The 14,673-nt window shown below is 37.5% G+C and overlaps 2 protein-coding genes across 3 annotated transcripts in view; one reads left to right on the top strand and one right to left on the bottom strand.

Annotated features, from left to right (window-relative positions):
* The window catches only part of CCSER1 (coiled-coil serine rich protein 1), a 1,491,155-nt gene that overhangs the window by 918,091 nt on the left and 558,391 nt on the right, over positions 1 to 14,673 (top strand). The window lies entirely within an intron of this gene.
* On the bottom strand, positions 11,831 to 13,755 carry LOC109560336 (phenylalanine--tRNA ligase beta subunit). Its single transcript, XM_019962453.2, is given in 2 exon segments — positions 11,831 to 12,641; positions 12,643 to 13,755. Coding segments are annotated over 2 exon segments (1,770 nt in total). The 5' UTR covers positions 13,732 to 13,755; the 3' UTR covers positions 11,831 to 11,960.

Below are 14,673 nucleotides of genomic sequence, written 5' to 3'. Positions count from 1 at the left end.
ATGGCTGCAATCAGCATCTGCAGTGATTTTGGAGCCCAAAAAAATAAAGTCTGACACTGTTTCCACTGTTTCTCCATCTATTTCCCATGAAGTGATGGGACCAGATGCCACGATCTTTGTTTTCTGAATGTTGTGCTTTAGACAACTTTTTCACTCTCCTCTTTCACTTTCATAATTAGGCTCTTTAGTTCCTCTTCTCTTTCTGCCATAAGGGTGGTGTCATCTGCATATCTGAGGTTATTGATATTTCTCCCAGCAATCTTGATTGCAGCTTGTGCTTCTTCCAGCCCAGCATTTCTTATGATGTACTCTGCATATAAGTTAAATAAGCAGGTTGACAATATACAGCCTTGATGAACTCCTTTTCCTATTTGGAACCAGTCTGTTGTTCCATGTCCCATTCTAACTGTTGCTTCCTGACCTGCATACAAATTTCTCAAGAGACAGATCAGGTGGTCTGGTATTCCCACCTCTTTCAGAATTTTCCACAGTTTATTGTGATCCACACAGTCAAAGGCTTTGGCATAGTCAATAAAGCAGAAATAGATGTTTTTCTGGAACTCTCTTGCTTTTTCGATGATCCAGTGGATGTTGGCAATTTAATCTCTGATTCCTCTGCCTTTTCTAAAACCAGCTTGAACATCTGGAAGTTCATGATTCACATTTGAATTCTGAGTATGATATTTAAAAAAATCAATCTAATTATATAGCATAATACTTATGTTCATTGGTCTGTGGAAATATTAATCTTATGAACACAGTTGTTTCATTTTTCAAAATTTCAAGTCATATTTCTTCTTTGACATGATGTTCAAACTGATTTTAAAATACTTTTTAAAAATAATCTTGTTAGCAAACAGGTAAAAATTAAGCAATAATGAAGTCATTTTAACTTTCAGAATGAAATCAAATGTATATGCACATAATTATTTTAGTCAGTATAATTACTTCCTTAAGTTTGATGGACCTGTCAAATTAAAAAATAATCCCATCAAAATGGGATGGGGATCCTAGTTCTTTTTCATGGAACCAAAGAATGATCTTCACAAACACAAATACTCACAGCAGCAAGTAAACAGGATTTACTTTAGAGAGAAAGAAAGTACAAAGCTCTTAGCATAGCCTCTGAGAGGGGGTGAAGAGCCCTGAAAAGGCAGGTATTACAGCAGTTCATATCCTTACTAGTATTGATTTGTACTTTTCTGATTGGTTCTGACTTTTAATATATGTCATTTCTAGTCAATCAGGTTAAAGGTCACAGTATATAAGTTGATATCTTTATGTCTTCTTTCGATACTCAGATTGTTAGCTTTTTTAGACATTAAGTCACCATCCCCTGACCTTTTCTTATGACCCTCAGCCATTTTACAGTGGACTAGATGTATAGGCTAAAAGTCAATGATCACCAGTTAATGGAACAAAAGTTACTTACTACCCTTTCCTGGATCTGAGTGCTGATAATTTATCAGGCCAAGCATACATTTCTCTGAGAGTCAGAAATTCAGGCAAAGGGTATAGTTTTAGGTTAATGGAGCAGGATGTTTATTAAAACAGACCAAGGTCTCAGAGTTCCTACAGTAGCTGCCTAACAATTTCTATCTCAGTATTAAACTAAGGATTTTTTTTTAAAAAAGGGCATCTGAATGTTATTTCCTTTTTAACATCGAGTATCCAGTGTTACAGATGGATTACATCTGTAATCCAGTACTACAGATGTTAGACAAAAATAATCAATGAGAAAAACTTCAGTAGGAACTTTCAAATACTCAAAATCTCAATTTTTGAAAGCTTTTCTAATATTACTAGATTTATTGTTTAAGTGTTACCTGATTTGCTCCTGAATGAAAATATTCTGTCTTTGGTGTTAATATTTTATGTATTTCTGAGTAATTTTTTTATCCAGTTGTTGGTATTATTTCTGAATCCTTTCAACCTGATTCCAAATGATGAAACAAGGTCATGGAGACACTATTTTGATTCTTGAGCTCCAAGACTTTGGCCTCTTGTTCTATATTAGCAAAGGTGGGATGAAGGGGGCACGTTCCTGTCATCTTTCACTAACTAGGAGAGGGACTTTGAGAGAGAAGCATGAAGTGAATAGGGAGAATGTTGTCCTGGGTACCTTTTTCTCTATTCAGTCTGAACATTGTACATCTAGTGTTTTGGTGTTTTTAAACTCAGAAATGACTCTAGGAAATAATTTTCTTGTCTACCTTCATCTGCTTTTCAGCTCAATAGCCTTGAAAGCTACTCTGCCTGGACTAGTGGCAAAAGATGAACACAAGGTTTCCTTTCACTAAGTGATTGCCCTGACAATGCTAAGGACAGGTTCTTATGTCAATTGAGAGAATAAAATGTTGATAGTGTTCCAGTGAGTGTAAAGATGTTACTGCTATTTAGTCTTCAGGAAAACTGTGGTTCGACTATTTAGTATATTAAGACTACTTCCCATTTTATTGTGTTTTACATGTCACCAGGCATTTTTACACAGACACATTATCAAGATTAATTTTCATAATTATTTCAGAGGGGAATGAGCCTTCTGGTTGTTAAATGCCCAAGGCACTCCCAGGACTGCCTGTAACCTGGGGTCTTTTTCAAGGAAGTAAAGATAGGAAAGTGATTACAGTTATCTGAATGCCTTCTTGTTGAGACGTAAATGGGGCTTGTCTCAAAGAGTTTCAGTTGCCCAAAATCATATAAATTACCCAGCCTGGGGAGAAAATGAAGATATATTAATGGAATTTGAAGCAAGTGATAGAAAACATTTGTCTGACTTTGGTAAACTTTCACCCTACTCCAGAAGTCTCCAATAGGGTTTTCTGGATCCAAGTCTTTTCTTTCATCAAGTCCTCTATATCTGTCTCTCAACATTTTTCATTTTCCTTCTTTTTCCAACTCTCTAATAACCTTCTGTAAGAGGTTATAATCCCAATCTAAAATTATGCTGCCAGTTTAAAAATCCAAGCACATCATGTTATAGTTTTCATGAATATATAAATGAGGATGTTACTTATTACTTATGAGAGTGAGATTTTCAGACGTTTTGGCAGACTTTTAACTTTTTTCCGGGGATGCCTGCTGGTCCTTGGAGATGGATTTTGGTATTGCTTATCTATTTCAAGCCTCATAAATCTAGGCTGTCTTTTTCAATGTAGATTAAAACCTCCAAATATTACCATAAAAGAAAAACTTCTAGGACCATTTCTGATAGGCTTGATAAAAGCATAAATTCTACCAGCTTTTTCTAAATGACTTGCTTTTTCTTCAACCCCAAGACTACTCCTAGTCACTTTTACTGCTTCTACTTCTGTGCGTCAACTCTCCAACCACCGCCACTTGTGCTACAAAAACTAATATATTCATTAAGCATTATATTCTATAAGAGTTATATTCTGTAAACCTTAAGCACTTAATTATCTAGTGAATTCTTTTGAGTGCTGAGCAACTAAGTTTCATTTAATATCTTTACATAAAGCTATTATATTCATTGTGACATAAAGTTGTTTTTTAAACAAAGTCAGTTTCTTATTTCTTGACAAATTTAATATACATATAAACATAAATTTTAAAATATTAGTAAGGATCTACTTTATACATATCCTGAATGAGAGATTGAGTCAAATATTTGACATGATTTATGCCAAAAATAACAAATACTATTAAGACAGATTATATATATTTTTTGCAATGAAAAATTTGGGTTGTCATAAAAAGGTAATTAAATTCTGTTTATGTAGGACTGGAAGGTGACATTTGTCACAGGAAATTTCATTTTGGAGAGAGTTAAACCCACAGTTTATCTCAGTGGAAATTATGAGGATAAATTACTCTTCCAAGCTTTACATTTATTTTAAATTAAAAAAAATACATAAATGCACCCGAATAGTATAACTCACTGGCTAAAAATATAAAGCATATTCTGAATAAAATTATATCTCCATTCTACATTTATTAAATGATGCTAGTTTATTTGTCTATTTTATTATCTAATAACTCATCTTACCATTATGTAATTTAAATATAATAATACTATAGGAAAGTCACAGTTTCACTATAAACTTTTATGTTTATTTCATAAGCTTATAGTTTTCTTATTTTTTAATTTTATTTTATTTAACTTAACAATATTGTATTGGTTTTGCCATACATCAAAATGAATCTGCCACAGGTATACATGTGTTCCCCATCCTGAACCCTCCTCCCTCCTCCCTCCCCATACCATCCCTCTGGGTCATCCCAGTGCACCAGCCCCAAGCATCCAGTATCGTGCATCGAACCTGGACTGGCGACTTGTTTCATATATGATATTATACATATTTCAATGCCTTGAATGCAATTTAGTTTCAACTGAATTGGAAAGTATACCAGAAAAGTTCTTATTTTACTGGTAAACTAGTTAAATTAAATTATAGTGAAAAAAATAATGCCAATGCAGATTTTTATTTGGATCTATTGCTTTTCAAATATTTTTTTTAACAATTTGTTTTAAATAATCTGCTACTGTGATTATGTACTGTCTCTGATCTTCACATGGAATTAAAGTCAGAATCCTAGTTATTTAAATAGAAAGAAGGAAGGTAGAAAAGAAAGAGAGGGAGTGATGAAAAAAAAAATTACACAAGGCACTGAATAATCCATAAACCAGATTCTTTGAGACATACATTTATTAAAGTTTTATCAATCTTTTCCATATAAATAATGATTTTAAAGTTCTAGAGATGTAGTTTTCTCATGTTTTATATATTGTTTTATATATTTGATTTATTAACATTTATTTTTATATTTGAAAGAAAATATTTTTTATTGAACTGTAGTTAATTAACAAAGTTGTGTTAGTTTCTGATGTACAACAAAGTAATTCACTTATATATATATATATATATATATGTATGTATGTATGTATATACACACACCACACACACATATAGCTATGCATTTTCTTTTTCATTATGGTTTGTTATAGGATATTGAATATAGTTCCTTGGGCTCTAGAGTAGGACCTTGCTTTTTTACTTGTTTTATATAGAGTAGTTTGTATCTGCTAATCAGAAACTCCTAATGTATTCCTCCTCCATCCCTTTTCCCCTTTTGTAACCATAAGTTTGTTTTCTATGACCTTTAGTATGTTTCTATTTCATAAATAAGTACATTTGTGTCATATTTTGGATTCCATATATAAGTAATACCATATAGTATTAATCTTTCAATTTCTGACTTACTTCACTTAGCATAGCAATCTCTAGGTCCATTTAGGTTGCTGCAGATGGCATTATTTCATTCTTATTTATGACTGAGTATGTTCGATTTTTATAAATATACCAATCCTCTATCCAATGTGCTGATGGACATTTAGGTTATTTCCATGTCTTGGCTATTGTAATAGTGCTATAATGAACATTGGGGTGCATGTATCTTTTTGAATTACAGTTTTCTCTGGATCTATGTATAGGATTGGAATTTCTGGCCAGAATACACAGAGTGAGTGAGTGAAGTCACTCAGTCATGTCCGACTCTTTGCAACCCCTTGGACTGTGGCCCACCAGGCTCCTGCCTCCATGGGATTCTCCAAGCAAGAGTACTATGCAGTCCATGGAATTCTCCAGGCCAGAATACTGAAGTGGGCAGCCTTTCCCTTCTCCAGAGGATCTTCCCAATCCAGGGATTGAACCCAGGTCTCCCACATTGCGGACAGATTCTTTACCAGCTGAGCCACAAGGGAGACCAGAATACACAGAAGAACTGTACAAAAAAGATCTTCACGACCCAGATAATCACGATGATGTGATCACTCACCTAGAGTCAGACATCCTAGAATATGAAGTCAAGTGGGCCTTAGGAAGCATCACTATGAAGAAACCTAGTGGAGGTAATGGAATTCCAGTGGAGCTATTTCAAATCCTGAAAGATGATGCTGTGAAAGTGCTGCACTCAATATGCCAGCAAATTTGGAAAACTCAGCAGTGGCCACAGGACTGGAAAAGGTCAGCTTTCATCCCAGTCCCAAAGGAAAGTAATGCCAAAGAATGCTCAAACTACTGCACAATTGCACTCATATCACACGCGAGGAAAGTAATGCTCAAAATTCTCCAAGCCAGGCTTCAGTAGTACATGAATCATGAACTTCCAGATGTTCAAGTTCGATTTAGAAAAGGCAGAGGAACCAGAGATCAAATTGCCAACATCCGCTGGATCATGGAAAACGATGAGAATTTCAGAAAAACATATACTTCTGCTTTATTGACTATGCCAAAGCCTTTGACTGTGTGAATCACAATAAACTGTGGAAAATTCTGAAAGAGATGGGAATACCAGAGCATCTGACCTGCCTCTTGAGAAATCTGTATTCAGGTCAGGAAGCAACAGTCAGAACTGGACATAGAACAACAGACTGGTTCCAAATAGGAAAAGGAGTATGTCAAGGCTGTATATTGTCACCCTGCTTATTTCACTTCTATAAAGAGTACATCATGAGAAACGCTGGACTGGAAGAAGCACAAGCTGGAATCACGATTGCCTGGAGAAATATCAATAATCTCAGATATGCAGATGACACCACCCTTATGGCATGAAGCTAAGAGGAACTAAAAAGCCTGTTGATGAAAGTGAAAGAGGAGAGTGTAAAAGTTGTCTTAAAGCTCAACATTCAGAAAACGAAGATCATGGCATCTAGTCCCATCACTTCATGGCAAATAGATGGAGAAACAGTGGAAGGCTATTTTTTGGGGTTCCAAAATCACTGTAGATGGTGACTGCAGCCACAAAATTAAAAGACACTTATTCCTTGGAAGAAAAGGTATGACCAACCTAGACAGTGTATTAAAAGCAGAGACATTACTTTGCCAACAAAAGTCTGTAGGCAAAGCTATGGTTTTCCAGTAGTTATGTTTGGATGTGAGCACTGGATTATAAAGAAAGCTGAGCACTGAAGAATTTATGATTTTGAACTGTGATGTTGGAGAACACTCTTAAGAGTCCCTTGGACTGCAAGGAGATCCAACCAGTCCATCTTAAAGGAGATCAGTCTTTAGTGTTCATTGGAAGGACTGATGTTGAAGCTGAAACTCCAATACTTTGGCCACCTGATGCAAAGAACTGACTCATTGGAAAAGACCGTGATGCTGGGAAGGCGGGAGGATTGAAGGCAGGAGGAGAAGGGGACAACGGAGGATAAGATGGTTGGATGACATCACAGACTTAATGGACATGAGTTTGATTAAACTCCTGGAGTTGGTAATGGACAAGGAGGCCTGGCGTGCTGCAGTCCATGGGGTCGCAAATAATTGGACACGACTGCGCTACTGAACTGATGACAGCCCTAATTTTAGTTTTATGAAAAACCTCTGTACTGTTTTCCGTAGTGACTGCACCAATTTACATTCCTACTAGTGGAGGATGGTTCCCTTTGGAGAGAAAGGAATATTTAAATTTCTATTAACATGTGCTTATTATAAAGTTTACATAAATATTGTAGTTAATTTGATAGGCAAAAGATTACTTTTACTTATTCAAGAATATGATATTTCAGTTTCTTACCTAGTGTATTAAAGTTCTTTCAATAATAACTAGAGAATAAATTTCAATTTCATTGTCTGAAAAGGTTCTTATTCAGGTCATGTATTTTTTTTAATATTATTAAAATATTTAAAGTTCTACATGTATAGAAACCTTAGTATTATTCAAGTATAAAACATTACAGATTAATATAATTTTGTAAAGATGAAAAATTACAGGTAGCCTGGGTATATGATTTATAAAGATTTTGGTTGAAAAGTGTTTTGATCATTCCTCTAAGTAACTTATTACTGAGTAGATTTCTTATTTGGATAAAAGGTCCTTCACTTACATTCATGTGATTTACACTAGCTGTTGGCTTTAAGTAGTAGGAAATATTTGTAATAAACAACAACAGCAACAGTAAGTATAGTTTAAATGTCTCTCAATTTTCATTTGAGGTTGACTGGATTAGGTTGAATAACTCATAGTTTTATATATGTACTTTTTTTTTTTTTGAAGGTTAACTATATGTGTTTTTAATTTTTATTCAAAAGTATAATTAACAAATTAACTTTGATCTCAGTGAAACAATTTTTAAGTAATTTCATACTGTTTTATGTCATTAAAGGCTTAATCTGTAATATAAATGTCAGTAGAATAAACATTTTACAATCATTTGTGAACATTTCTTTTGGCTTGAGTAAACAACAGAAGAGTTATCCCTTATGCATTTTAAATATACTGCTTTATTTAAAATAATCAGCATCATTATTGTCATCAACACCATCATCATCACTTTTACTATGATCTCTACTGTAATTATCACCATGATAGTTATTGTACATTCTATAAAATAATATGTAAATTAATATTTTTCTATTTCAATTACCTACCATTGCTAATAGATCTCTGTTGATATTCTGAAAAAAGAAATTTTATCTATGTGTATGCACACACTATGTATGCTGCTGCTGCTGCTGCTAAGTCGCTTCAGTTGTGTCCGACTCGGTGTGACCCCATAGACGGCAGCCACCAGGCTCCCCTGTCCCTGGGATTCTCCAGGCAAGAACACTGGAGTGGGTTGCCATTTCCTTCTCACAGGCAGAATCTGTGCTGGGCCAGCCAGACTTTCTGCCGCCCAGGGCCAGGCAGCAGGAAATGTGAGGAATGCAGGAAATGCAGGAAAGTGAAAAGTGAAAGCGAAGTCTCTCAGTCGTGTCCGACTCCTCGTGACCCCATGGCCTGCAGCCTACCAGGCTCCTCCATCCATGGGATTTTCCAGGCAAGAGTACTGGAGTGGGGTGCCATTGCCTTCTCCGCACTATATATGCTATCTATAGCATATAATAGATATGCCTTTTAAAAATATAAATTTTTATGGTTGCATAAAGTGTTGTGTACTAGATACTGTACATGAAATTAGAAATGGTGCATGTTTAATTTACGTAGGGGTTCCTGATGGCTCAGACAGTAAAGAATCTGCCTGCCATGTGGGAGACCCAGGTACAATCCCTGGGTTTGGAAAATCCCCTGGAGAAGTAACCCACTCCAGTATTCTTGCTTTGAAAATTCCATGGACAGAGGAACCTGGTGGGCTACAGTATATGGGGTTGCAAAGAGTCAGACATGACTAAGCGTTTAACACACTTTAAGTAACATCCTTCACAATGTGTAGTGGGGATGTATATGGTTTTAGAAAGATTTTTGTTGCTGTATTTTGTTTGTTTGCTTTATGTTAGTTATGTAACTATTTAGTTTTATATTTAAAGAGAGTGATTCAAGCTTTTTCTTTATGTGTTAAGGGTAAGGTGGGAGTAAGGAGAGGGAGTTTTAACTCAGGAGAGGAAGAAGTGGTTAAGAAAAATAATACAGGATATGGAATAAAGTTCAGTAATGAGGAACTGGTCTAAATCTGGAAGAATGTGTCTGGTAAATAGTTTTTTGGTGGGAGTAATAAGAATAAAGGGGCTTCCCAAGTGGCGCTAGTGTAAAGAACCCACCTGCCCATGCAGGTGACAAGACATGTGGGTTCGATCCCTGGGTTGGGAAGGTCCCCTGGAGGAGGGCATGGCAACCCACTCCAGTATTCTTGCCTGAAGAATCCCATGGACCTAGGAGCCTGGCGGGTTATGGTCCATGGGGTCATAAAGAGTTGGACGTGATTGAAGTGACGTTACACACACAGTAAGAATAAGTGAATAAAACGATAAGGTTATTAGAACAAAGGGGATCAGCAGTAGAGAAAGCAGTAAATTAGAGCTTATATCTAAGGGCCTTTATTTCCTAAGTGAAAACAGAGGTAAGATCAGCTCTTGCAACCTCTTAACTCTTTCTCCATCTCATAAAGGGAAAAGTAGAGGCCTGAAGAAAATGAACAAGTTTTCAAATGACAGCAATGCAGGATGATGGGAAAGTGAATAGAATGGAGAGATTTGGAAGGATTGAAAAATCATTGCTAAAGATATTTTACACTGGACATCAGCTTTCCACCAGTATTGCTTTTAATTGTAGATTGAATTTAAGCAGGAAGAGTATCTTTACCAGCCATTTAAATATAGAGTTACAAAGCTCAGATTGCCCAACATTCAAAACTACATGATATTTCTTATTTATATGTTATATAAAAAGAGGAGGAAATACTAAATAAGGAAAGCTCAGGAAGGTCACTGAAGAACCTTCTGGGAATAACAATGAAACTGCATGAACCAGGAATTTATCTAAGTGAAATCCGCCATGTACTCTGGAATCTGACATTTGCTGTGTCCTAAGGCTGCAATTCATGGGGTTGCAAAGAGTCGGACACGACTGAGCGACTGAACTGAACTGAAGGCTATCCCCAGGTTATTAAGTTTATTTCTATCTATTTCATTCCAGTCCCAAAGAAAGGTAATGCCAAAGAATGTTCAAACTACTGCACAATTGCACTCATCTCACATGCTAGTAAAGTAATGCTCAAAATTCTCCAAGCCAGGCTTAAGCAATACATGAACTGTGAACTTCCTCATGTTCAAGCTGGTTTTAGAAAAGTCAGAGGAACCAGAGACCAAATTGCCAACATCCACTGGATCATGGAAAAAGCAAGAGAGTTCCAGAAAAACATCTATTTCTGCTTTATTGACTATGCCAAAGCCTCTGACTGTGTGGATCACAATAAACTGTGGAAAATTCTGAAAGAGATGGGAATACCAGACCACCTGACCTGCCTCTTGAGAAATCTGTATTCAGGTCAGGAAGCAACAGTCAGAACTGGACATGGAACAACAGACTGGTTCCAAATAGGAAAAGGAGTTTGTCAAGGCTGTATATTATCACCCTGCTTATTTAACTTATATGCAGAGTACATCATGAGAAACGCTGGACTGGAAGAAACACAAGCTGGAATCAAGATTGCCGGGAGAAATATCAATAATCTCAGATATGCAGATGACACCACCCTTATGGCAGAAAGTGAAGAGGAACTAAAAAGCCTCTTGATTAAGGTGAAAGAGGAGAGTAAAAAAGTTGGCTTAAAATTCAACATTCAGAAAACTAAGATCATGGCATCCAGTCCCATCACTTCATGGGAAATAGATGGGGAAACAGTGGAAACAGTGTCAGACTTTATTTTTTTGGGCTCCAAAATCACTGCAGATGGTGACTGCAGCCATGAAATTAAAAGACGCTTACTCCTTGGAGAGAAAGTTATGACCAACCTAGATAGCATATTGAAAAGCAGAGACATTACTTTGCCAACAAAGGTCCGTCTAGTCAAGGCTATGTTTTTTCTTGTGGTCATGTATGGATGTGAGATTTGGACTGTGAAGAAGGCTGAGCACCAAAGAATTGATGCTTTTGAACTCTGGTGTTGGAGAAGACTCTTGAGAGTCCCTTGGACTGCAAGGAGATCCAACCAGTCCATTCTGAAGGAGATCAGCCCTGGGATTTCTTTGGAAGGAATGATGCTAAAGCTGAAACTCCGGTACTTTGGCCACCTTATGCGAAGAGTTGACTCATTAGAAAAGACTCTGATGCTGGGAGGGATTGGGGGCAGGAGGAGAAGGGGATGACAGAGGATGCGATGGCTGGATGGCATCACTGACTCGATGGACCTGAGTCTGAGTGAACTCTGGGAGTTGGTGATGGACAGGGAGGCCTGGTTTGCTGCGATTCATGGGGTTGCAAAGAGTCGGACACGGCTGAGCCACTGAACTGAACTGAACTGATCTATCTATTTATTCTGACCATCGGTTTATTTCTGTAGCCACAAAGAAGTGGTCTATAGTTTCTTAAGATTCTAGATCTCTAAGGATTGATAAATTTGATAATATTTCACAGGAACATTTTATTTTTTTATTTTTTTTTTTCACTGCTTTCTACTTTATTCAACATCAATGCACAAGTGGACTTCCTGTGCGGACGACTAAAGGGCATCCAGGAGAAGAGAAAGACCCTCGGGGAGACAACCCCACAGCAGAGACTCATCTTCACAAAAATGGCTCAATGTTGATTTCCACGCAGGAGCAGGGCATAGTCAGCTCGAACTTGGTGATAACGTCGGGATGAAGGACCCCCAGCTTCCCGATGCTCTGGCCCCGGGCAAAGATCTCTGCACATCGCCCAGGAAAGAACACAGGGCCTTCTGATGCTTTGATTGCATATCCTCCCTTCTTTTCACCAGGAGGCACGTCAAGCAGCTGCATGATTCTATCCAGAAGCCCATGGATTATCTCAAACCCAGGATTCTTGTTGTAATAAACAGCACAGAGATGCCTGTAGTTTCTTGCACCCACATCTCTGCTAGAATCTTTTATTACAATGTCAGAAATTTCAAACAGCTTCAGAGGAAGTGGCATCTTCCGATTGGCAGCTAGGGTCTTGAGGAGGCCAGGAAGAAGGGTAGTGCGTGCCACCTGGAATTCAGCCGTTTTAGGATTACTTATGTGGACGGCCTTGGTTGCAGAGATATCCATACCCAGTTTGTCAGCAATATCTTCTTGGGAGCACAGAGCAAAGGTAAGTGCTTCGGTGAATCCGGCAGCTGCCATGTCCTGTCTCAGGAGTTCTGTGAGTTTATTTAGGGGAAATTGATTAGCTATGGTGTACGTTTTCGGGAGAGTCATCTGAATGTTGTTATATCCGTAAGCAATAGCTGCGTCTTCTATGAGTATCACAGGCGTAGATAATGTCAGCTCTGGTCGGGGGGATTTCAACCTCGATCTGATTCCCATCGCCTATGACTTCTGACTTTAAACACATCCTGGTCAGAAGCTTGGCAAGATTTTCTGGAGTTTCTCTGATCCCAACTTTTTTGTTAATTAGGTCAGCTCTCACCATCTCCTTTCGATAAGCCAGTTCTGGAAAGGTATGTAATTTTCAATTAGGAAAAACTACCTCAGCTGCTTCAACCGTAAACTGATTCTCAGAATATTCACTGAATGTGGTAACAATGACATCAAGAACTATTTTTGCCTTAGTAAAGTCAGTTCCTGTGCACTCAATAAATACATTTTTCGTATTTACTGTTATTTTAGAATGGTTTCCGTTGATGATTGGAGGCATGGAAAGGACGACACCTTTGCTATCATAGATAACTGGGTACAGAGGTTTATTTTCAATTATATGTAAATAATGTTTAAGCTGGTTGTCAGTCTTGTATATGTTCATCAGTTCACAGGCTGTATACTCTTTACTCTTATTTAGAGGCTTGAATTTGATATCAGAAGGTTTCTTTGCAGTGTAAGTAAATGGACCTGACAAAGTGTCCAAATCATGGGTACCAATAGCAACCAAGGCTCTTTTCCTGCAAATGTTCTGATGTAATTTCTCCTGAAGTTCAATGAAGCTGTCATATCTATCTGTTGTAAACTTTATGTTTCGGAGAACTGCTGCAACAGCGTACGGGCGTATTTTAGCTGTCTCTTCTGTGATGATCAACTTCTGGATTTATCCTTTAGGCATTACCCGTTTATACATCGGAGTCTTTATCCTTTCTTTGAAGACTTGAAGTCCTCGAACCAATCCTTCCAGACACAGCAGGTCATATCTATTGGCAGGGACGTCAATTTTGTAGAGAACAACATCAGAGGCCCCATGGGCCTTTTCATTACCTTGTTCCTTACTTGTAATTTCCTTTTCAGATGTAATTTCATCAAGTTCCAGTCCAAATTCAAAGCACAGTTCATCAAATTCTTCATCAGTGTAGGTCCGGCCCAGGGCTCGGAAGAGCAGATCTCGCTTCACGCTGACAGTCGGCATGGCGAGTCCTGCCCACTGCGCCTGCGCGGAACTCAAGTCTTTATTATGATGATTTGATCCTAGACTTAGTTGAGGAGAAAATGAAGTACCTAGTTTCATGTATAAATCTCCAATGCATAGAATACATAGAGCCATCAAATTACTGTGTTTTTTTTATTGGATGATCTCCTTTTAAGCCACAGTTTTAGTTACAAAGTAATGTTTCTCACCTTCTTTCATCTTTTTCCTCAGCTCAGCCACCTATCATGTACTTCAGACTTGCTTTTCTCAATGCTCAGCATATCTTAAACTATATTCTGAGTCCCCAAACCAAACTGTACTTTCTCTAGTATATCCTTTCTCAATAAACAGTACCAGGGAAGCCAGAAAGCCATTGTTCTCTACTTCTTCATTTGCTACTTTAAATCTTATTAAGTCCCAGTATTTGATAATGGAGATAATTGATAATTATCAATTACTTGATTTATCCAAATATTCCGGTTGCCTGACTTCCCTGGTGGTTTAGACGGTAAAGCGTCTGCTTACAATGCCGGAAACATGGTTTGATGCCTGGGTCAGGAAGATCCTCTGGAGAAGGAAATGGCACCCTACTCCAGTACTCTTGCCTGGAAAATCCCATGGATGGAGGAGCGTGGTTGGATATAGTCCATGGGGTCACAAAGAGTGGGACACGACTGAGCGACTTCACTTTCACTTTCTGTTCAAATATTTGAGTTACCCAAATAATCAGGTTATCTTCAGCTCTCATTTGACTACTACTCCTCTCAATTATCTCTGTCTGTATCTTTATATCTTCAGTCTTGATGCCATTTTCCAGGCTCTTTGACTTTTGATACCATCTTACTAAAACATTCCCTAGTCTTTAAAATCTTTAATGACTTTCCATTACCTTAGGATAAATAAGAATCTGTTTCCTTAACATGCTTATCAAACCCTCCATAA

This window comes from Bos indicus, chromosome 6, assembly GCF_029378745.1.
Source record: "Bos indicus isolate NIAB-ARS_2022 breed Sahiwal x Tharparkar chromosome 6, NIAB-ARS_B.indTharparkar_mat_pri_1.0, whole genome shotgun sequence".
Lineage (NCBI taxonomy): Eukaryota > Metazoa > Chordata > Mammalia > Artiodactyla > Bovidae > Bos > Bos indicus.
Note: the sequence above shows the minus strand (reverse complement) of the source record. Positions and strands in the feature narration are given on the sequence as shown.